General features: G+C 43.6%; 1 protein-coding gene across 4 annotated transcripts in view; it reads right to left on the reverse strand.

Annotated features, from left to right (window-relative positions):
* Positions 1 to 24075, reverse strand: part of PLCB2 (phospholipase C beta 2) — a 152553-nt gene that overhangs the window by 80048 nt on the left and 48430 nt on the right. For all 4 annotated transcript variants that reach the window (XM_029598517.1, XM_029598516.1, XM_029598518.1 and 1 more), the window contains exons 4-7: positions 15195 to 15335; positions 10983 to 11062; positions 9147 to 9200; positions 6365 to 6440 (exon numbers count right to left, since the gene is read on the reverse strand). In XM_029598517.1, the coding sequence (XP_029454377.1) occupies positions 6365 to 6440; positions 9147 to 9200; positions 10983 to 11062; positions 15195 to 15335 (351 nt within the window). The remainder of the gene's footprint in view (positions 1 to 6364; positions 6441 to 9146; positions 9201 to 10982; positions 11063 to 15194; positions 15336 to 24075) is intronic.

The raw sequence follows: 24075 nt of genomic DNA on the forward strand, positions 1-24075 counted from the left end.
GAAAATAGAGTGGCCTGGAGGACTGTCCTGAAGTCATGGAAATGGAGGAGTGGTTTAAGTTTTTTTAGAATTTGTAATTTGTAGAAACAGTCCTTAGTTGTATTGCTGATGAATTTCTTTAAGTTCAGACGGTTATCTAGTATCACTCCGAGGTCTCTTACTTGGGTGACCATGGTGGTGGAAGGGGTCGGCAGTGAAAATTCAATGTGATCAGGGGAGATGAGGAGGAGTTCGGTCTTGGATGAGTTGAGGACTAGATTTAGGCTGGTGAGGAGGAGATTAATAGAGTGGAAACAGCTTTCCCAGAACTTGAGTGTTTTGGGTAGGGATTCTGTTATAGGGATCAGAATCTGCACATCATCGGCGTATAGAAAATGCTTTAGTTTTAGGTTAGATAGCAGCTGGCAGAGAGGCAGCAGGTATATATTAAAGAGAGTGGGAGAAAGTGAAGAGCCTTAAGGTACTCCTAGGGATGATTTGATGCTGGAGGATTCTTTGTCGTTTATTTTGACTTTATAGTGTCTATTGCTGAGGAATGACTCAAACATCTGAGGACGATTCCAGAAATACCAATGTCTGATAGATGATTTAGTAGGATAGAGTAATTCACTGTATCGAACGCGGCAGAGATGTCAAGAAGTATTAGTAGGAAGGAGTGTCCTTTGTCTAGGCCCATAATAAGGAAATCTGTGCGTGAGATAAGGAAGGATTCGGTATTTAGAGATTTGCGGAAACCGTATTGAGTTGGATAGAGAATTTTATGATTGGCTAGGTAGTCAGAGAGTCGGGTATTGCCCAGTCTCTCCATGAGTTTGGCAGTAAAAGGCAGATTGGAGATTGGACGGAAGTTGGTAGGATCTCTGGGGTCTAGGTTCAGTTTCTTCAGTAGAGGTTTCAGGGTAGCGAGTTTTAGTGCATCTGGGACGATTCCTTGAGATAAGGAACAGTTTATAATATCCGCCAAATGCTTGGAGATAGTGTCCGGAATAGATATAAGTAGTTTTGTCGGGATGTGGTCGGAAGGGTGGGTGGAGAGTTTCAATTTCTTTAGGATGGACTCGATCTCCAGGGAGGACGTAAGTTCGAAGGAGTCGAGGTTGGCTCCAGCGTAAGATGAGGTGCTGAATGGAAGGGGAGATAACGTGGTGTTGGGGGAGAGAAGTGTTAAGAGGTTGGAGATTTTTTTCTGAAAGAAGGATGCGAGTTCATTGGCCTTAGTTTGGGCTTGGTTGTCAGGGATGGCCGGGGCGGATAGTTTTGTGAGTTCTGAAATGTATGAAAAAAGAGCCTTGGCATCGAATTGGAGGTCATGGATTCTGCGGGCATAGAAATCTCTTTTTGTTCGTGAGATGGAATTCATGTAGGATTTGTAAGCGGTCAGAGTATTGGGGCATGGGGCCTTGCGCCATTTGCATTCCTTGTGTCTAAGATCTTGTTTTAGTTTCTGTAGTTCAGGGGTGAACCAAGGTTGTTTTTTCTTAAGGGCTGGGTTGATTTCTTTCACCAACAGGGGGCATAATTTGTTGGCTATCGCTTCGGTGATATTATACCAGGAGGATAGGGCTGAGTTGGGGGTAGTGATATTTAGCTTATGAAGTTCTTTGGCGAGATGATCGCTGAGGTCATCTAAGGTGCAAGGTTTCCAGAAGTGAATAGTGGTTTGGGGGAGGGGGGGGGGGGTCGGACTTTCTTTCACTGTAATGGTGGTGGATATCAGCGAGTGGTCTGACCAGGGGACTGGGGTGCAGTCAGGAAAAATAGTGTGAGTGAGGCCAGAGTTTATGAAGATCAGATCTAGTGTATAGCCAGCTTTATGGGTAGGCTTGTTAATGATTTGTTTAAAACCCATGGCCCTGAGGGAGGTGAGAAAGGCTTCGCAGTTGGAGGAGGGTGGCGTTGAATCAACATGGAGGTTAAAATCCCCCATGATCGTTGCTGGGGAGTCCGTGTTTATGTATTTGGCAATGGCTCCTTTGAGGGGGGAGGCATCTGTGTCTAGTAGGCCAGAGGGAGCGTAGATAAGCATGATTTGAAGCTGATTGGATTTGAAGAGGCCTATTTCTAGTTTTGAGGCGGTCTTAACAGACTGGAGAGTTAGTTTAAGCTCTTTTCTGGCAGCTAGAAGAAGGCCGTCACCTCTTTTTTTTTGTCTAGGCAGTGAAAAAATATCGTATAGATGTATTGGTAGTTGTGTTTGTCCGTGTGTTTGAGCCAGGTTTCCGTGATAGCGCAGATGTCTGGCTTTGAGTCTAGTAAGTAATCATTCAGGATGTGAGTTTTCTTTGTGAGGGACTGTGCATTGAAGAGTGTTAGAGTGAATAGTGTGAGTCCCAATAGTTGAGTAAAGGGAGATGTCATGATGGGGATGAGAGTTCTTGTTGAGAGGGTCTGGGAATGTGTGAGTGATTTTTTGGGGTTAAGGTAAAGGTGTTTTAAGATGGGGATCGGGTAGGATTGCATCTCGTTGCTCATGTTGTGGAATCTGTGTGGGGAGAGTGGGGTGGTTTTGCACCTCCAATGTTGAGGGCAGTGGATGTGGGCAGCTTAAGAGGCTGTTCATTAAGAGTAATGCACATTAATCTGCGATATCGCAACTTAGCACACAAAAGAAATCAGGCTCAACGTGAGTTAAAAATAATGAGATGCATCACAGGCAAATGCATGCAAATCAGCTCATTATTATGGAAAAAGAATAACATGACTTGCAGTAATTGTTACAAGCATATTATTCTCAGAAAGTTAACTACACCACAAGAGGTGTAGTTAACATTCTCCCAGGAGTATCAGCAGGCACCTGGCAGTGTTCCTTGGGCCATAGTTAAAGGGGCTGCAAGTCCTTTTAAAAGCCCACCACCCCTCCCTTGAAAAATGTCCACGGCGGTCAATGGGCGTCTGACATCCCCCCTACCCCGCCTGTCTCGGACCAGCCCATAAATTTGAAAAAAGGTTCTTCTTGTCAAGCCTTGCCCCTGGCATTTTTTGCCCACCCCCTTTTAAAAAATATAACCTCCTTTTGGGGATAGTCCCCCAGCTTCCCCAGCTCACCCCATTTGTGATTGTGCCTTAAGGGGCAGCAGTAAGCCACGTTTGCTTCTGCCCCACCAGTTCCATCTTGAAACATTGTGCTGGCTGAGCCCGGGCGCTCATTTGCCCTGCATGTGCTGGGTATGGGGAGGCTGGGGTCAGCCAGTGCCATTTTTCAAGATGGCATCAGTGGAGCGGGAGTGAGTGAGGATCATTCCTGCCCCCTGCAGACAGCCCCATAAATGGGGTAAGTTGGGAGAGGCCATCCCCAAGGGGGGGGGGTGTTTAAAAAAAAGAGGGTGGAAATTAAAGGCCAGGAGCGTGGCTTGAGAAGGAGAACTTTTTTTTTTTTTAATGGACCGGCCTGGCATTGTTGGGGGTGGGGGGGGGGGGATGTCAGGGGGCCACAGACATTTTTTCAAGGTGGAGTAGGGGCTTTGAAAGGACTTGTGGCCCCTTTATAAGATGGCAGCTCTGGGATGAGGTGCCACCATTGCACATTGCCACGGCTGGGAACACAAGGTATTCCCGGCTATAGCAACATGTGGAGAATTCACGTAGGATTTACTAATCTGCAGTACTCAGGTCCAGCAGTTTAGTAAATCCCACAGTACATTTTCCCACAGAAATACAGTGTTTTACTACGGCTTAGTAATTTGGGTCCCTAATGTTTACATTTTCTATTTTATCTGGTAACTGACTGAAGCTTGCTTTCTCCTGGAGCACTCTGTGTCACTGTCTTTACATACATTCATGAGGAAGCACAGTGATCTTAGTGCTATAACCCTCTATGCTGCACTTACTCCTTATGCAGTCAATATTCAGTTACACACACTAACTCTGTTCCAGAGCAGGGCTGGAGCACCATGCTGATGAATGTCAGGTATTTAGAGTGCTGCAGTCCCAAAGGTCAGGAATGAAGCTGTCTCTATTGTTTGTACGTTCACTAGATCTCACCCACACTGCCAGATCTATAAGTCCTCATGAATAATTGCTTAGCCCACAACACAGCTGGGCGAATCTGCATCTGGCTTTAGGCATCCAAGGGCATTTGTCATCTGTAAGAGGCTAAGTTTAAGCGGGGCAAAATGTCTATGCATTTCCGTTCACATGAAGGTTACAATAAGCCAAGCCACGCTTTCCAGGGATAAGAAACTTGTACAAATAAATGTAAGCTACTGAGTTGGCATGGATGTTCCCATTTAGTAACAAGATGCCTGTGCACATAGGGCAAAACTTAGGTAAATATAATGAAATTCAAAGTAAAAATGACTGGAAAGTAAATGCGAATGTTTCATTGGTCAGAAATTCTGCGTATTAATATGTAAGTTGAATGGTTGGTGACAGCATCTGTGAAGGCGTGGTCTACTGTCAGAGGACTTTGTGGAAGGGTCTCCCGCTCTGCAATTGATTGGGGCGGCACACCTGGTGGGGGGGGGGAGGGCAGAAGCAGTCCAAAAAAGGAGAAAGAAGAGGGTCACTTGTGGATCCCATCCCACTAGCAGCGAAGAAAAGAAGATGCCTGTGAGGCCACCGCTTTTGAATACCATGGGGCCGGCACAGGAGGAGGAGAAGCAGCTGAGCAGGTTCCCTCCTGCTCCCAGTCGGATCATACATGAGCCTTGTCTTTTCTGTTCGCCACTGGTGGGATAGGGTAGACTGGTGGACTCACAGGCCTCTTCTATTCTTCCTGTGAAATCACCGAGGAGGCACCAGCAGCAGTGGAGGAGTAAGACAGGCACTGTTGGGGCTGCTGGTGAGTGAGTGTGTGTGTGTGTGTGTGTGTGTGTGTGTGTGTGTATGTCTATGAGGGAGAGAGCGAGCGAGCAAGGGAGCCTGTCTTGATTGTGTGTATGTGAGAGAATGGGAGCCTGCCTGGTTGTGTGTGTGTGTGTGAGAGCATTCAAGTCTATCCTGGGTTAAGTGTATGTGGTGTGTGAGAGAGAGAATGCATAGGCACCTGCCTGGAGTTGTGTGTGAGAACATGGAAGCCTGCCTTGGAGGGGGGTGGGGGTGGTGTATAAAAGAGAATGGGCCTGCTGGTGGATCCCAATCTGCCAGCAGCTGAAGTGAAGAGGAAGGTCCAGGGCTACTGGTGGATCCCAACCAAAGAAGAGCTGGAGACACTCAGATGTGTTTGAGAGAGGAAACGTGTGTGAGCATGTATATGTTTATGTGTGCAGATATATAAGAAAAAGAGGAGAAAGTTTCTATACCTCAATCCCACTAATCCACGACAATCTATGGGAGACTGGAAATCAAAACTTCCCAAATATGGAGCGTGTGAATCTTTGTTTTATTTTTTAGGTATTATTGTATGATGTTTTGAAATATTTTATTGGTGTTTGAGAAATTAAAAAAAATTATATATGAGTATTTAATTATTCGATCTACTGTTTTTGAAATATTTTTATGTTTTTACTATTATGTATTTATTATATTTTTTATTTTATTATTTGATGTTTGAGGAATGATGATGATTCTGTTTTCCCTTTGTTGCATTGCATAGAGGGTCTGGCTTGTGCAAATAAATAAATAAATACAAATTCTAGTTCAGTTTTTGCCTGTATGTTTCCATTTATACTTTATTGTTGTTTTATTCTGTATTTGGTAAGGGTCTGCTTGTGTTCTGCACATGTGACTAAGGTCAGATATTCTCCTAATAGGAAATGTATTGGTGTTTTAGGGCCTCGTATAATATTTGAGGTGTTGCCTTTTCATAAGTAGGTTTGATACCGTTTTGAGTGCTGGCATTGAGTTCTGTTTTGGTATGGGAGGTTTATTATATTGTAATTGTAATTCAGTTTGCTCTTGGCTTTCCGAGGGTCAAGCACACACCCAACAAGTGTTACAATAGGCCTAATACCATATGGGTTCCAAGTGTCTTTTATTGCAAGGATTTCTGGTTGGCACCACAGCAGTGCCTGTAAATATAATGTAAGTGATATTTTTACCTTAGAATACTGTAATTTGATTTTTCTCATGTAAACTCTAATATAAGTGTATAGTTCTTAACTTCTGTGTGTGAAGGGGGAGAGGGCCAGGGCACCTAATACCTTGCACTAACCAGGGGTTCTGGGGGAGGGGGTGAAGACCCAGGGGTTGGGGGGAGGTGTCAGGTTTTGAAGTTTGTATCACTGGAGGGAGCTGCAGTATATTTGGTGGGCCGGGGACAGAGACTGAAAGCGGGGGGGGGGGGGGGGGGGGGGGAGGCTGTAACACAGTAATTGTTTGAGCAGGGCAGCAAAAAAGCAGCAAAAAAACCTCTGAATCCGTCCTGGACACTCAGGCAGTTCAGCGGGACATGGAGCAGGCAAAGCCTGCAATAAAAGAAACATACCTTGCCCTTTGGGAGGTGACAGGCACTTAATGCGCTTTCCACCCTCTTCCTGTCTGCAGGAAACATCTGAAAAATGCTGAAAGATGATTAAGTTCAGTAAGGGAGTGTCAGCCTGAACATGAAGGATTTTTCTCCTCCTCTGGTTTTACACATGTGATAGCAACAGGAAGGGAGTTACAGATGAGCATTCTCACATTTTTATCAGGTTGCAAGCTTAAGAAAATGAGATTTTTGATATCATGCGCCTCCGTCCAGCTGTTTTTCAGAGACACAAAGATTTCCAACAGAGGAGGAGTATACTGGTTAGCACAGTGGGCTGAAACCAGGGTTTAAATCCCAGTACTGTACATACCTTGGGCAAATCTTGTTTCAGGCATAAAGAGTGGGGTCATTTTCAAAGGGATTTATGTGCTTAACACTGGGTTTTATGCAATAAGTGGGCTTTTACAAATTGCCATGATATATGCTGCTTTTCATGTGTAAATCCTTTTGAAAATTATCCCCTTAGACTGTAAGCCTTCTGGGGACAGGGAAATACCTACAGTGCCTGAATGTAATCAGCTTTTGAAGTGCCTGAAAGGTGAAATGTACAATTAATGAAATAAATAAACAGAAAAATCTTGTGTGACCTCTCTCTAGGACCCAAATTCCCATGTCTGCCACTGGTTGCAGAGTTTGAGGTAAAGCCTACTCCAGTGCCATGACTGTGACCCCATTTAAACACAATGAGGTGTCCTGTGGATGCTCCCATCCTCCCGAAATGGCTGTGCATGCTGAAGAGTTTTTCCCACAGACACAAGAGGACGATGTTCAGAGCAATTTATGGGAGTAAAATGTATTTTTCCTGTGTTAATTGGTCGTTTGAACGTTGCCCTCTCTCAACAGGTTGTTCCACAGCACACATGATTTTAGCTGCTGGGGGAAGGGCACAGGGAGGAAATGCACGCACGCAGTCGGTATTTTCCAATTTATGTGCATACTTTTCCAGCAAAAATCTAGCCCCAGAAAAAGCACCCCTGGCAAGTTTCAAAGCATAAGCACGTGTGTACTTTCACTTTGAAATTTGGTCCAAAAGCCCGCAGACATAAAAATGCGTGTGGACAAAGGTCAGATTAATGAGGGGGGAGGCTGAAAGGATCTCAGCTTAATTCAGGACTTCCAGCCTCCGAATATACTACACATAATACTGATACACTATGCGGCAGATTAGAACTAAGATTGAATATAAAGAATCCATCACACATAAGTGGAAGCACTGGTATTGAATTCAGTAGAATTATTTTTTTTTTTTAGTTATTTGTTTATTCGGCCATAGCCATAACAACAAGTACAAATAAATAGTAAGCATCATGATATAAGAGCAACAATTGCAAAAGAGAATGAAAACCACAAGGAACAAAATGACCAATTGTTTCAGATTTTGTTTGTTCCCCAAAACAATAACTGAATTCAGTAGAAATGTTTTGTTGCTTAGCTGCTTTGTTTTTTTGCATTAGTGCCCAAGCTTGGATTTGAAATCACTGAGGCTTGCTATGCAGACAAAATCTGGGTTCTCAGATATTACAGTTGTTAAAAACACATGTAAATAAGTACCCTATAGAAGCAGTAATATTCCTTTAACCTGCATGTCATCATTATTCCACGCATCCTCCTGCATAGCAAATTACAGTCTGTTAATAATCTTACAGTATTCACTACTTTTACTTGGAGAGCCTGTTCCTGGCTTGTGTTCACTAATATATTTTGCTTCTCAGTGACTGCGGCTTTTGCTGCACATTACTATGGACTTGCTAATGATTAATTTCAGTCATTCCCAGTCCTTGGGATGAATGTGTCAGACTCTATGGCTCATCGGAGACATATATGAGGCTTTGTCTGGATATATTCAGAAATGGATTAAGAAAGTATGAAACATGGGACTAATCTTTTTTTGAGGCCCTCTTTTTCATCAGCATTGATATAATTAAATATACAAGCGCTAAAGGGTAGCCTGAAAAAGTGCCTCAGATGAGCTGAGAATTACTAACATGTACCTTGGTACTGATCTGCATCCTTATTTCTCCTTATCCGTCAGACACAGCTCTCCAAATTAATTAATTATAAATCAGTAAATGTTATATTATTGTGTATGTCTTCTGCCTCATCACATTGGTGTATGATGGACAAGGCTGGATCTTATACATCATAAAACATATTGGAAAAGTAGATGAGACAATGAAAAGTCATCACATAAATTAAAAAACAATATGGAAAGATAATTTATAAGATCAGATGAAGCAATCTCAAATAGGTCCAGTGGTGGGATGAGGTTTTAAGGATATGATTATCCTGTATAAATACATCAAATAATTGTATAGCTATTGGCTACACTTATTTATATCTAGATCTATGAATACAAGGCAGAGTCAAAGGCATACTTCCTCTCAACATGAGCTTATTGTATAGCCCTCCAAGCCACAATGAACCAGCTGCAGAACTGACAGCAACTATGGGCCTAATGATAAACTTTGCCATGGTTTTCCTAGTTCAAATTCACTCAAACACCACAAGGCCTGACTAGACCCTTTCTCATTTATAAATAATAACCCCTTGCTCTTTTATAGAACTTGATAGTGAAAGCAACGATGCATAATCATCTGATGTGTTGCATCATCACTACAGGCTATGAACACAATGCTGAAGGCGAGAAGAGGGATGCAGAAAATTCCCATACTCAAACAATGTTGGCACTCTTTTATTGCTGGTCAGGTATATTATGGTCAATGGAAACATTTCTACTCACTTGCGAACAGGAATCTTCGCCTCTGCATTGAGCTGTAGCTTTAATTTCACTAATCTGTCAAGCAGAAACAAGTCAGTCAGAAAGAATACTTCTCTATAGCTTTACAGGCCACCAGAAGGTGTCCAGTCTCACCGACAAGAAAGCACATATACAGAGAGACTGAAGCTTACAGACTAACTAGGACCAGCAGCCAGCAAGAGTATCTTTTTAGGAGTTCTTCTACAAAGCAATAAAGTACGCCTTATGAGTATGCCATGTCTGTCCATCTGTCGCCCAGTATCCCTGCCAAAATCACGACACCTACAGTGCTTCGGTTTGATGGATACAACAGCAGTAGCATTGGACTCACACATCCTGAAGTCTTACAGTGCTGGCTGCCGTAATTCGGGTGGCCAAAAGCCAGGAAAGTTACACTGTGGGAGATATGGATTCAGTGGGGGCAACCGAAGATGCTGGTGCTGGGAATCTGCGGGAGCCTAGAAGCTATGCGCTGCCGATGATACAGCAGCAGGGACACTATAGCATGGGATGGGGGGATGTGCTACCGAAACAAGGCTGCAGGAAAATACATCCTGAGAACAGACACAGTAGCACTGGGGGTCTTGAGGGGAATGGACAGACAATGGTAAGGAATAGAAGACTGCCACTCCCACACGTATACTTCCAGTGGGGGTATACTTTCTGCTCTTGTTAGGATGTAAGGATAAGAGTGCAAACAACAATAAAAAAAATCTGTGTTCTGCTTTCCTCTCACCTGCAGACTAATCAGTCCTAAACACAGACCTCAGTTCTTACTTTCCCTTAATTCTTCTTTTCGTCTATCTCACTCCCTATACAGGCACTCTGAGCCCAGCTCTTTGATTCCAGATCTTAGTCTCTAGAATAAACTGCTGCTGTTTTCTGACAGAGCCGGGACTTTTTCAAAGTGTACTTTGCAGGTTTATCAAATTACAAAAGTGAAGAAACATCTATTCTCAGAAAATCTGCAGGAATAAAAGCAGAAGTGAATGATTAGGTGCTAAGACTGGGGACAATATGTCCTCTACACAAAAACGTATCTAGCTTAGAACTTAACCATATTTTAAATGTCTCTGCTATGAGTTTCCTACATAAAGCTTAAACATATAATTTAACTCTGTCCTTGCTCACAGAGAAGACCACTTCTTCATCTCCAAACTTCATTAATAGGCAAAAGAAAAAAATTCTTACTGTGCATAAACTTGAGATAACAGCGACACTCAAAGTCTGGGCCACAGAAATAAGGAGAGGTAAAATGAGAATAATTCTGCAGGATTGGCCAAGTTAGGTGCTGATGCCATACAGTCTGATGAGCTGACCAGAGATGACCAAAAACACAAGGCAAAACCTCCCGCGCATCCTTGATCCAGAAGTTAACCCTTTAGAGCCAGCTGTACTGAATACAGCAGAAGCTGTGAACATGCAGACTGACCACCAGTTGGCAGTATAACAGAAACAAGTAAAGTATGCAGAATGAAAGCATGTATTCAGCATTAGCAACAGAAACAGAAAAGCTACTGTAGAAGGAGGACACTATGCAAGCAGGACAACATTTAACAAACAGAGAAACATCTGTGAAGACAGGACAACAGGCTCTTCAGAAACAGAGAATATGGCATTAAATAAGGAGCTTAAGGCTCACTTAGTTTGCCTGGTTTACTTCTTTTTATATATTGTTCTCTGGTAGATGTTCTCTCAAATATTACAGAATGAAAAGGTTTTATTGGAGACAGCTGAAGAGAAATTATTTATAAGTTTGAGGGGTGAAGAAGAATCCCGTTTGACTAACTCTCCCTTTCCCAGTGGACTTTCACTTACATTTTCTCCAGGAAGGAGTATCGGGATGCATTGATGATCAATGGGTTTTTGACAATAGCCAGAACATCTGCTGCCCAGTCCTGAAAACAAAACACAAGTAGGTAAATACAGAAGCCAAATCCTGCAGGGAGTGGATTGTGCCTCTCCTCATATAAGTAATCCCAGAGGAGGTGCCAATGATCGTACCACATTTTTATGCACTGCTGCTCCAGGGTTATCACTGAATGTACACCTCCTGTATATAGTCACCATGGGAGGCACTACTGACTGTACCACACCTGTATGCATTGACTCCAAGGGCATTACTGAGTATACCCCTTCTGCATATAGTCATCACAAGAGATATCCTTGACTGTATCATAGCTGTGTGCACGGACCTCAGGGGTATCACTGAGTATACACCTCCTGTATACAGTCACCATGGGAGACATCTCTGACTATACCATAGCTGTATGTACTGACCCCAGGGGCGTCACTAAATGCGCACTTCCTATATAAAATCACTACAAAAGACATCCCTGACTATACTACAGCTGTATGCATTGACCCCAGGTATATCACTGAGCATAAACCTCCTATATACAAGCGCCATGGGAGATTTCACTGACTGTATCACAGCTGCATGCACTGCCCCAGAGGTAACACTTAGTGTACATCTCCTGTATAAAGTCACCATGAGAGACACCCCTGACTACCGCAGCTGTATGCACTTACCCCAGGGGCATCACTGAATGTACACATCCTGTAAACAGTCACCATGGAAGGTATTACCGACCACCACTCGTGGATGGACTGCCACCCCAAGAGTTTCACCAAGCGCATTCACTTGTATGCATGGCTACTTGATTGCAGAAGATAACATATAAGAATTGAAATTTTTCTTTTTGGTCCTATTATTCTGACTACATGCAATTTTTTGCTTATTATTAAAAGAAATTACCTCCTTTATTTTTTAAAGGATATAAAAAGGCAGACAGTAGCTGGTAGATGAGCACACTGCTAGCTGTGCTTTGTGTAAATATTATGAATAAATCATTCCTAGGCGAGAGCTTTTTTTTCCCTGTGTTCCAATATGCTCTCAATTTGTCGTAACTGGGCTCTAATATTAGACTGTTTGCTCGGAAACTTGGAAGTTCTTCTACTGTTTAGTTAACCTAAGAACATAAGAACATAAGAACATAAGAACATGCCATACTGGGTCAGACCACGGGTCCATCAAGCCCAGCATCCTGTTTCCAACAGTGGCCATTCCAGGCCATAAGAACCTGGCAAGTACCCAAACACTAAGGGGCAGATTTTCAAAGGGATACGCACGTACCCCCTGAAAACCTGCCCCAACCTCCCCTGTGCACGCCGAGCCTATGTAAGTCCCTGGGCTTTCCTGGAGGGGCGCGTCGGGGGGCGTGTTGCAGCTGGCGCATCATCGGGGGGCGTTCCGGGGGCGGGGCTGCGGGCGTGGTTCTGGTCCGGGTCATGGGCGAGGCCTCCAAAACTGCTCCCGGGCCGGGGAATCACACGCCGGCAGCCGGCCGGCGCACAGGCATAACTAGGTGAGGTTTAGATAGGGCTGGTGGGTGGGTTAGGTAGGGGAAGGGAGGGAGGCGGAAAGAAAGTTCCCTCCGAGGCAGGCTGCGCGTCTCGGCGCGTGCAGGCTGCCGATTTTGCGCAGCCTTGTGCGCACAGACCCCGGATTTTAATAGATACGTGTGTACTCTTGTTTGCGCCTGGTGCGCAAACAAGAGTACGCGCACGCGTACTTTTTAAAAATCTGCCCCTAAGTCTATTCCATGTTACTGTTGCTAGTAATAGCAGTGACTGTTTTCTAAGTCAACTCAATTAATAGCAGATAATGGACTTCTCCTCCAAGAACTTATCCAATCCTTTTTTAAACCCAGCTATACTAACTGCACTAACCACATCCTCTGGCAACAAATTCCAGAGTTTAATTGTGCGTTGAGTAAAAAAGAACTTTCTCCGATTAGTATTAAATGTGCCACATGCTAACTTCATGGAGTGCCCCCTAGTCTTTCTACTATCCGAAAGAGTAAATAACCGATTCACATCTACCCGTTCTAGACCTCTCATGATTTTAAAAACCTCTATCATATCCCCCCTCAGCCGTTTCTTCTCCAAGCTGAAAAGTCCTAACCTCTTTAGTCTTTCCTCATAGGGGAGCTGTTGCATTCCCCTTATCATTTTAGTAGCCCTTTTCTGTACCTTCTCCAACGCAATTATATCTTTTTTGAGATGCGGCGACCAGATTCGTACACAATATTCAAGGTGCGGTCTCACCATGGAGCGATTATAGAGGCATTATGACATTTTCTGTTTTATTCACCATTCCCTTTCTAATAATTCCCAACATTCTGTTTGCTTTTTTGACTGCCGCAGCACACTGAACCGACGATTTCAATGTGTTATCCACTATGACGCCTAGATCTCTTTCTTGGGTTGTAGCACCTAATATGGAACCTAACATTGTGTAATTATAGCATGGGTTATTTTTCCCTTTATTCATCACCTTGCACTTATCCACATTAAATTTCATCTGCCATTTTGATGCCCAATTTTCCAGTCTGACAAGGTCTTCCTGCAATTTATCACAATCTGCTTGTGATTTAACTACTCTGAACAATTTTGTATCATCTGCAAATTTGATTATCTCACTCGTCGTATTTCTTTCCAGATCATTTATAAATATATTGAAAAGTAAGGGTCCCATTACAGATCCCTGAGGCACTCCACTGCCCACTCCCTTCCACTGAGAAAATTGTCCATTTAATCCTACTCTCTGTTTCCTGTCTTTTAGCCAGTTTGCAATCCACGAAAGGACATCACCACCTATCCCATGACTTTTTACTTTTCCTAGAAGCCTCTCATGAGGAACTTTGTCAAACGCCTTCTGAAAATCCAAGTACACTACATCTACTGGTTCACCTTTATCCACTTGTTTATTAACTCCTTCAAAAAAAGTGAAGCAGATTTGTGAAGCAAGACTTGCCTTGGGTAAAGCCATGCTAACTTTGTTCCATTAACCATGTCTTTCTATATGTTCTGTGATTTTGATGTTTAGAACACTTTCCACTATTTTTCCTGGCACTGAAGTCAGGTTAACCAGTCTGTAATTTCCTGGATCGCCCCTGGAGCCCTTTTTAAATATTGGGGTTACATTAGCTATCCTCCAGTCTTCAGGTACAATGGATGATTTTAATGATAGGTTACAAATTTTTACTAATAGATATGAAATTTCATTTTTTAGTTCCTTCAGAACACTGGGGTGTATACCATCCGGTCCAGGTGATTTACTACTTTTCAGTTTATCAATCAGGTCTACCACCTCTTCTAGGTTCACTGTGATTTTTCCTGTTTCTTTTACATTTACTAAAGTGATTTGGCAAATCTGGGGCTTTGCCCTAGTTGATTATCTCCCTCTTTCTTCCATCTAGCCTGGCCATTACAGTTATAGTTCTTGACCAAAGGCCACAGATTGCAGGTTCATTTGGAACCAGTATGTCTGCACCCTAATTCTGGCCATCGGGAGTCCCTGCTGTAAAGTGGCTGAGACTCCCTTCCCCCAGGGTCTGTGAACATTGCCTCCACAGCATCCACTGCCCCAGCTGGCTCGAGGAGCAGAAACCGGACTCAGGATTGGGTATGAAACCCAAATATCCAGCATGAAAGTGCATAGAAATGCTACTGAGTCCTGGGCCCAGCTCCCTCCGTCATCATGTAAGGGTTACTTTGTAATACTGTATTGATAATTATGGCATATCCTACAGATTAAGACTGATGATCTGAGGTGCATTCTGGCTTCCTCTTTTCCTTTCATGAGAAGATGCTCTTAAACCACAGAGAAGGTCCCTTGTGCTAACCTTATTAACATAGATTCGAATATGCAACTTATTCTCATGTCTTCAGCTATATGAGTTTTCTTTTGCCGTGCAGTTTGCTTCAAATTGTCCTGTCGCAGCTATGAGCATGTGTGTTCTGGATTAGGATACATAAGTTCCTGGGCCTGGTGTTGTTCTTACCCATCACACATCCATTCCCTGGCCATAATGTGGGACAAAGCACTTGTCCTAACTCACAGACATATCAGGCAGCCAGATCAGTCACCGGGCCATCCATCTGCACTGGTCGAGTACACACCAACAGAGCTCTCACGGGACACAAAAAGCCCCATCCTGGAGCGATTTATCTTTTCACTCTCACCTTGCCCACGTGCTCCTTGTAAGAGACAAAATTGTGAAATGTCAGGTCCACCATGTCAGAACCTGACACAAAAGTCAAGGTTTTTGCCAGGAAATTGTTTTCAGGAAAGTCCAAGTTAAAGACCTCTCGAAGTTTCTGGCTCTGAAAAGAAAGAGAAAGAGAAAACCTTTTTTTTTGTTTTTTTTAACTGAGCGAGAAGCCGGCCGTGGGCCTCTGCACTTTCCTTCTCCAGCTCTCACTGTTCTCATGACCACCGTTGGAGTCACTTAAGAACAACCCAATTCTTGGACAAGGACATGATACAAAGGAAGAGGCAGAAGGAGATCCAAGGTCTCTGAAGTTTCAAATTCATTCTAATACAGCAGTGTTTTCCCCCCCAAAGCATGGAAGATTTTCAGAAAAATATGCAAAGCATTCTTCTCCCCTTGCCAAATTACAGGATGTCCTCCTACACATTGCAAAGGATATTCTGCCATGAGTAGGAGGTACCGCAGCAATGCTAGCAAAATATATATATTTTTTTTTAAATACTTCAATTTACAGTTAGAACAACAAATTCATTAAGACCATTGTTTTGGGCCTAATTTGTATTTCATTCCAATCCTGAAATAATATTTTCCTGAAGCTTCCAACTGTTACACTCCTGGGCAGATCCTTATTATTAGCACTCTATGCAGGCAGCACACAGAGTCATGAAAAGCACGAACAACTACAGAGAGGGTTCGGGGCAGGCGAAGTTCGAAAACAAGGGGTTTTCTCCCAGATCTGGTGAAAACTCAGACAAAGACCTTTATTTCAATTCAACTTGTCTCTCCCAGATCTTATTAAACCTCGCCAACGATGTTTGATCGCGGTCGGGGGGAGAGGGGTTCTCTGCTCTTGGATGTTATGTCAAACAATGGGCTGTTGTACATGTGGCTGACGATTTGATGATGACTGTTGAAGTTGGATGTTTATAAGTGATTTGAGTATAATCAAGAAAAATATTATTGAAAAGAAAAAAAAAAGAAGAGGTGTGGTCATAAGAAAGATGAAAATGGAAAGAAAGACCCAGGAAGGACAATACAACGAAAGGTTATTTTAGCAAGGCAAAATGATGCATGCCAAATGAAAGTCAGTTCTGCATGTCATTTATTTATTTTGTATCATTAGACCACTACAGTTTTGCTCCGGTGCAGTTCTGGACTTTACTTCTGTTTCTATCCTAGGAGAGTGCTTTTATTAGGGGCTCACTTTATTGCTTTTGAGGGGTGTTTTTTTTGCAGAAGATACCCCCTTATTAATTGTATTTATAATACAGGTTGCTCACCTTTAATTTCTAAAATAATTTCCAGATCTGAGAACTAAAGTGGATTAGCACATTAAGAAAAGCGATCCAGGAATAAGACCACGCCAGGAAGCATTAGTTAGTACTGCCGCCGGGTCTAAAACCAAATACGGAACTCAATCTAAGGATTTGTGCTGGCCTCGCTAGCCTGAGAGATCTTTTTCTGCTGAGAGGTTGATATTCAGAGCTGGTGAGCAGATAAGTTATCAGAGTAAATTTAATGTGTGTAACTTTATCCAGATATGTCTACTGATGAATGCACACAGATAAAGTGAAATACAGAACTTTACCCGGATTACTTTAAGACTTTGAGGTATTTTCCTGACCAGACCTGTGCGCGTAACTTTAGGCAGACAGTGCTCGATATCTGCATATGCCAGCCCCACCCTGGAACACCCCTAGTGCTTATCTTTTTATCTTGACAATTTTCTGCACACAACTCAATATGCACACAAAATTTATCCACTTGATGGGGGGAAAAAGTTTAAATTTTGGACTTTATCTGGCTAACTCAAAAAGTTAGCTGGACAAAACCTTTTATTATCGACCTCACAATGTTTCTCTGTTGAGATTGCTGTAGTTTTGCGAATGCATGGAAACATGCACTTGGCAATTCAAGTGTTGATATAGGCAGCTACAGGATATGATATGGACTCAGCTCCTATTACACAAAATCATCCTGCTGCCAAGGATACATCTTGACGATCTGTACTAAAATAACGTGTTTGTTTGTTTGCTTATCTGTCATGGATCTTAGCCATTGGGCTGTGGGGTGGTTGACGCAGGCAAACCTACTAAGTGCATGCCGACAGTTCGTGGACTCGCTCTTACAAGGACTGGATCAAGGTCTTCACTTATACCAGCCCCATTCCCTGCAGATTGAGCTCTTGGGTTCCGGGGGCTGGCAGGGCTTAAGCGAGAGTCCTGTAAGAGCTTCCAAGGCAGGTCGAAGTCCAAGCTGGGGTCAGGGCAGGCAGCAGTCCAGAAGAGTAGTCAATGTCCATAGCAAGGGTCAGAACTAGGAGTCAGGCAGAAAGACAAAGACAAGACACTGGGAACCAAGACAGAAGTAAAGCAAGACAAAGTAACAGTAAGGCAAGGTAACAACAAGGCGAGACACGGCAAGGCTTACAAGGAGGCAAGAAAAAGCAAGGTAACGCACAGAGACAATAAGTAACCCGCACTGCAGGTCAGGAGGACCTGTTGCTGAGGCATCTGCTTCTTGTAGCGCCAGAGTTTAAATAACAGGGTTGATGACGTCATCAGTGAGCGCTGACTGACAGGTTTCCCACCATAGGGCATTTAAAAGGTGCTGTACCCCGCACGCATGAGCACCTAAGGAGGCCCCAGGGACGGACAGGATAGCGTTTCAGCAGCATGAGTGGCGTGAGGAGCTGGGGATTAGTGCGGCCAGTCACAGACTATCCCGGAACCAGCCAAAACATTACATTATCTTTCAAAGCACCTGTTCATTATCAGTTTATTCTGTTACTCCATCCCTGCCACTGAGTTTAGAAAGTAATGCAGGAACCCCTTTCTTTCTGATCAAAAGATAAATGAAAATGAGGGCTTCTGGGACCCTCTCCCCTTCTGCCCACCCCTCTGATGATAAACAAAAAATTTCTGCCTTAGTCCCCCCTTCCAATCTTGTTCCACACACCCCCACCAGATATTTAAATAAACCACTGGGGCTCCCGACTCCCCCCTGAAAACCCCCAAGGTCAAGCTGCGAGGTGGTAGAGGCATCCAGTGTCGCTCTGACAGAGCAATGCTGCCAGGAGGACCCTGGCCTACTGCCCTCTCAGTGGTGTCCACGTGGCTCTGAGAGCACAGATACCAGCATCGTTGTCAGAGCAGCACACGGTGTGACTCTAATGCCTCCCAGCCTGGACATTTTGGGAAGGTTCTGGGGGGATTAGAAGGGCGGCTGTAGGGGGAGGTGGGGCCCTGAAGCCACAGTCTTTTATTTAAACATCTGGGAGTGATAGGGCAAGATTAGGATGGAGGACTGGGGCAAAAGCTTTCTGTCTAACATAGGAGGGATGGGCAGGAGGGGGAGGAGCTCCACATTTTCGTTTATCTTTTGACCAGAAAGGAGGGGGATCTTGCGGGGGCTGTCGGACCCCCTGCTTTATCTTTTTAAAATGAGGGCAATATTCAACAAAGTGGCGAGTGCTTATCCGGTTAGCATTAGGCCCACTATTTCTCTGACCAGATTAAACCAGGTAAGTTTATCTGACTAGCGCTGAATATCATTGCTAATCAGATAAACCAGCACTGCCCCTTGCTGCCTCCTTTTTACCTGGTTAAATTTTAACAGGGTGAAAACTTGATTAAAATTTAGCCACTGAGAGGGGCAGGAAATTCATAACGTTGGATTTGTCCACCTATCTACAAAGTTACTCAGGCGAACTCTTTTGAATATTGATGGACTAAAATCTGCTTTATTGGTTAGAAACCCTTTATTGCAGGACTGGTCAACTCCAATCCTCAAGAGACACGAACAGCTCTGGGTTTCAGGCTCTTTACAATGAATATGTCATGACCGACGACTCGTCATGATGCTGGCAAAAAGTCTTCGCAGTGGAGACGCCGCCAACCAGGCTGCACCTGCAACCAGGTCGCCTTCATTCCTGCAAGGCTCCCAAACTCCCTCCCTCTGTGCAGCGCCCTTTGATGACATCACAGGGCCCTGCCTATATAAACCTGCTTTAGAAGCCCTTCAGACGCCTCAGCAACAGGTTCCCTGGTGCTTCTTGTTCCAGTGCATGTTACTTCATTCCTTGCCTTGTTCCTTATCTTGTACCTCGTCCCTTGTCGTCGTCCTCCCCCCTCCTTCTTTCGGGTTCCTTTTTACTAACATTGAAATTGCCAGGAAAAATAACATAAAAACTGAAATCAAAGATCCATAAGTATGTTACAGTCACCACTATGCAGAGAGTGATCATGGTTTTGTCAGAGAGGTGTATTGAGCATACTCAAGATTGTGTGAGCGGCATGGGTTGTGTTGTGCTCTGGGAGAGCGAGGGAGCTGCATGGCGTGTCAGAAAATACCCAACTCTCTGGTGGGGGCTCTCTCAGTGCCTCCTGGAGAGGGCTATATGAACAGAACCTCAGGAACTCCGGCTGGGAGAAATGTCTATTGGAGAGCATAGCGGAGAACACTGAAAGATGTGGGAGTGGAAAGGACTGAAGTGACTGCAACATCTGCTGAGAATGATGAAAGTTATCTAAACACCAGGTTCAAGAAATGTGATTGTACAGCCAGCAGGCCAATTACAGAAAGCAGGGACGTGCCTTGGTTGGAAACAAATTTCCCCATTTCATTTCGATTTTAAAACAAAATGAAAGAAAATAAACATTTCATTCATTTCATTTTTTAAAAAAAACAAAAAACCAAGCACACTCCTGAAACCCCCGCCAGCACCCCCTCGGATCTGATGCTTCTTCCAATGCCACAACTGCAAATGGTGCTGGTGCAGTAATCAGTTTCTTCCAAACACGAAAATGGTGCTGGTCTGAATAAACTGATGATGCCAGGCTCACTCTACCAATTCCATTTTCAGTGGGAACGACCAGAGATCACTTCAGACTTGCAATCAAAAGATCTGGGGAGGCTGGAAATGAATTAACGGAGGACCAGGGAAGGGGGTGTGTGTGTGTGTGTGTGTGTGTGTGTGTGTGTGTGTATGTGTGTGTGTGGGTTCCTCTTATGTTTCAATTCTCCTTTTGTTTTTTCCTTTTCATTTCAAATTAGTGAAATGAAACCAAAAAGAAAAGAAAAATTGCATACCCTCCTAATGGAAACCATGCCGTGCTGTGTAAATATAGCAAGTTGCTTTTGAAGAGATCATGGCTTTCGATCTTGCTTTATTGCGCTCCACCAGCTGGAGAGAAGAGAAGCGCCAGGACCCATGGTGAGCCCCTGCTGAAAGGGGAGTGGCAGAGTGTCTGCCACAAGCAAAGATGGAACATAGTCATGGCGATGCAGCTACAGTGATTCCATGGGCTGATAACCCCCCTACCATGGCTCCTTATTTTCCTATCTGCCCCACTTATGCAAACCAGATCCAGAAATCCGGCAAACTACTTCTCCAATGCAAATATAATCAAAGCGAGCAAGAATCCTCTCCTTAATGAACTCTGTTCTACGAGGGTTTGATGCTGATGAATCGATTTAACAGCCACCTTTTGACACAGTGGACCATACCCTGCTGTGCCATCAGCATTGGGATTGATGGTAGTGTTCACAGATGGTTCTCTTCCTTTCCATCTAACAGAACATTCCAAGTCAACTTGGACAATCACATATTTGATATGTTCCATATTGATATAGGTGCCCCTCAAGGCTCAGCCCTCTCGGCAACACTATTCAATATTATATGCTCCCACTGTGTAAATTACAGGTGGATTTAGGGATTACTTTCTTCTTGTACGCTGAAGACATACAGTTCTACATTCCAGTCTCCAAATCATTGTTAAAAACAGGATCTACACTTTCAACCTATATGAAAGCAATACAACAGGAGCTAACTAAACTAAACTCAAACTAAAAAGACTGAAGCCATTTGGTTAAGTAGAAACTCTTCGTTAGTTAAACCAATGGCTCTAGACCTGGGTAATTTTCAAATTACTCCCTCAAATCAAGTACAAGATTTAGGTATCCAGCTAGATGAGAACCTTACTCATCTAGCTGGATACCTATGAGAAAGCACATCAATAAATTAATTAGTATGGGCTACGTCAAGTTGCGTATATTACATCGGTTAAAACCTCTATTAACCTGTGAGGACTTCTGTACTGTATTGCAAACTCTAATCTTCTCCAGCCTAGACTACTGTAACTCCTTATTGCTTGGTTTCCCTGCAAGTATCCTAAAACCATTACAATTGCTGCAAAATGCATCAGCAAGACTTCTATTAGGAAATAAGAAATCTAATCACATTTGACCCTCGCTGATTTCTCTGCACAGGCTGACAGTACAATCCCAAATCTATTTTAAAGTATTAACGTTAATATTCAAAATCATTCATTCAAGTAACCACCGGTATGATCAGAGTGCCATTAAGGCCATACACACCTCAGTGAACATTAAGATTTCAAAATAAAGGACTATTGACTGTTCCCACAATACGGAGCACACATCTGTCACACGTAAGAGATTGTTTGTTTTCCATAGCGGGTCCAAATCTTTGGAATTCTCTACCCCAGATAAGAACATAAGAACATGCCATACTGGGTCAGACCAAGGGTCCATCAAGCCCAGCATCCTGTTTCCAACAGTGGCCAATCCAGGCCATAAGAACCATATGAATTCCTAGCTATGAATGTTACTTTTGTGAACCATTGCGATCTTTATATGGAACGACGGTATATAAAAATGTCTAACTAAGAATTGGCTTGGATGTGAGGAGAAGGAGATTTTATAATTCTTTATTTTGACAACGTTTAATATGGAAGGGAACAAAGCACTGGGAATTTTACTGCTCCGTTTTGGAACCTCTTGGTCCGGCTTTGTACTCCGTGGTGGTAATTCTTTTTGCCTGGCTGCTGCAGCAGATGAATTACAGAAAAGTGCCACCACTGAAGACCACAAGCCTCAGTTACCTTTATTGTGAGCTTGGAAATCAACCTAAAAGAAGTTATTAAGGCATAGCCTTTATCTAGCAGGGAGATCATTTATAAGTGCTCCGAAGCCTGTTTTAAATGCTTCTTGGAGCCCATTAAATACAAACTGCTCCCATGTCTGCAGCAATTGGAACTGGATGTCCTTTGATAAAGTGCTCGCCCAGAGCCTCCCAGTGAAAAGTGCGAACGCAAGGGTGCGTCACCTGACTTCCCTGGTGGAAACGCACAAAACGCCAGTTTCCAGACTTTTGAAGCTAGAACTCTGACACAGATTGTGAGGACGATTTGCAAAGGCTCTTACACGAGTAAGAGCCTTTGCAAATTTTCACATGGGTGTTTACCCATGTGAAAATGTTTTTTTGGGGGGGGTGAAATTGCCCCCTCCCCACTCAAGCACAAATAAAAGTCTGCACACTGTTTCACAACACAGTGGGGAAGAGGGAAGCCAGGGAGGGGTATGCGTACTGGTGGATGTCATTTGAAAGCCCTGAAGCATGCGCTTTGCACCTGCTTAAGAACATAAGAAGTTGCCATACTGGGTCAGACCAAGGACCCATCAAGCCCAGCATCCTGTTTCCAACAGTGGCCAATCCAGGCTACAAGTATCTGGCAAGTACCCGAAAACTAAGTCTATTCCATGTTACTGCTACTGCTTTGAAGGTGCTCTCTCCGCTCGCCGCCCCCCCCCCCCCCCCCGCCCGCAGATGAACCAGAGTGCGCGTGTAATTCTAACCCTGCTGGGGAGGAGAGCTGCAGCTTTCAAAGGTTGTTTTGATGCAAGTAAATGCATGGGCAAAAATCTCTGAAAATGGTCATATCCCTATCCAGCGCAGCTCACTGCTTCAATGGCAAGGGGAATGAAGAAAAGAGGATTTATATTCAGACAACAACCAACAAGAACTGAATTGCATAGGCTGGGTAAACAAATAAGCATGGTAGTAGCTTGCTTGTTATGGCGGTTATTACCCCGAATCAATTAAGCCTGATACTTCACTTGGAATACATATCCAGCGCAGCTCACTGCTTCAACGGCAGGGGGAATGAAGAAAAGAGGATTTATATTCAGACAACAATTAACCAGGATTGAATTGCACAGGCTGGGTAAACAAATAAATAAATATTTCTAGCTAGAATTTGTTCCAGCTATTAATTAATTTTATGTTCTTTTAATTTTATTTATTTATTACCTTTTTCTATAATTTTATTTTATTCTTTTTTATTTTATTACTCTTTCCAATGTAAACCACTTTGACAAAAACTAATTTTATAAAGTGGTATATAAATTCTTTTAAATAAATAAATAAATAAATAAGCGTGGGAGTAGCTTGTTTGTTGCAGCAGTTACTACCCCTAACCAATTAAGCTAGATACTTCACTTAGATGCAGCTCCAGCACTGCTCTCTACAACAATGGCGGGATTGGAAGGTAAATAGAACCAAAAAGTTACTAATAAAGGCCAAGAGTATCAGATAAGTATGAGAAAAAAATAAGTGTGAAAGCTTGCTGGGCAGACTGGATGGGCCATTTGGTCTTCTTCTGCCGTCATTTCTATGTGTTGCGACCGTCGCTGCCCGATGGCTTCACTCCGCCTACCTTTCTTTCTCTGCGACTCCTCCTGCTCCTTGTGGACGTCTGGCTGCCGCAACGTCTGCCCGCCATCCTCTCTGGTGTCCCTGGACCAGCTTGGGCGCTGCCTCCTGCCATGCTCCTCAGGTACCTTAGGGCGTGCGCACCGCGCGGCCCTCATTCTTATTTCCTCTATGGCACAAACCTCAGGGGCGTCCCCCTCTGATGACGTCATACTGCCCGGATATTTAAGCCTACTGTTGTTTGCTAGCCACTGAGTTAGCAAGGGTAATCTTACGGATGGGATTCGCTCTCCGTACCCAGCTACTCTGCCTCCAACTTCTATTGGACTCTTTTCTG

The sequence above is a fragment of the Rhinatrema bivittatum genome, chromosome 4 (assembly GCF_901001135.1).
Source record: "Rhinatrema bivittatum chromosome 4, aRhiBiv1.1, whole genome shotgun sequence".
NCBI lineage: Eukaryota > Metazoa > Chordata > Amphibia > Gymnophiona > Rhinatrematidae > Rhinatrema > Rhinatrema bivittatum.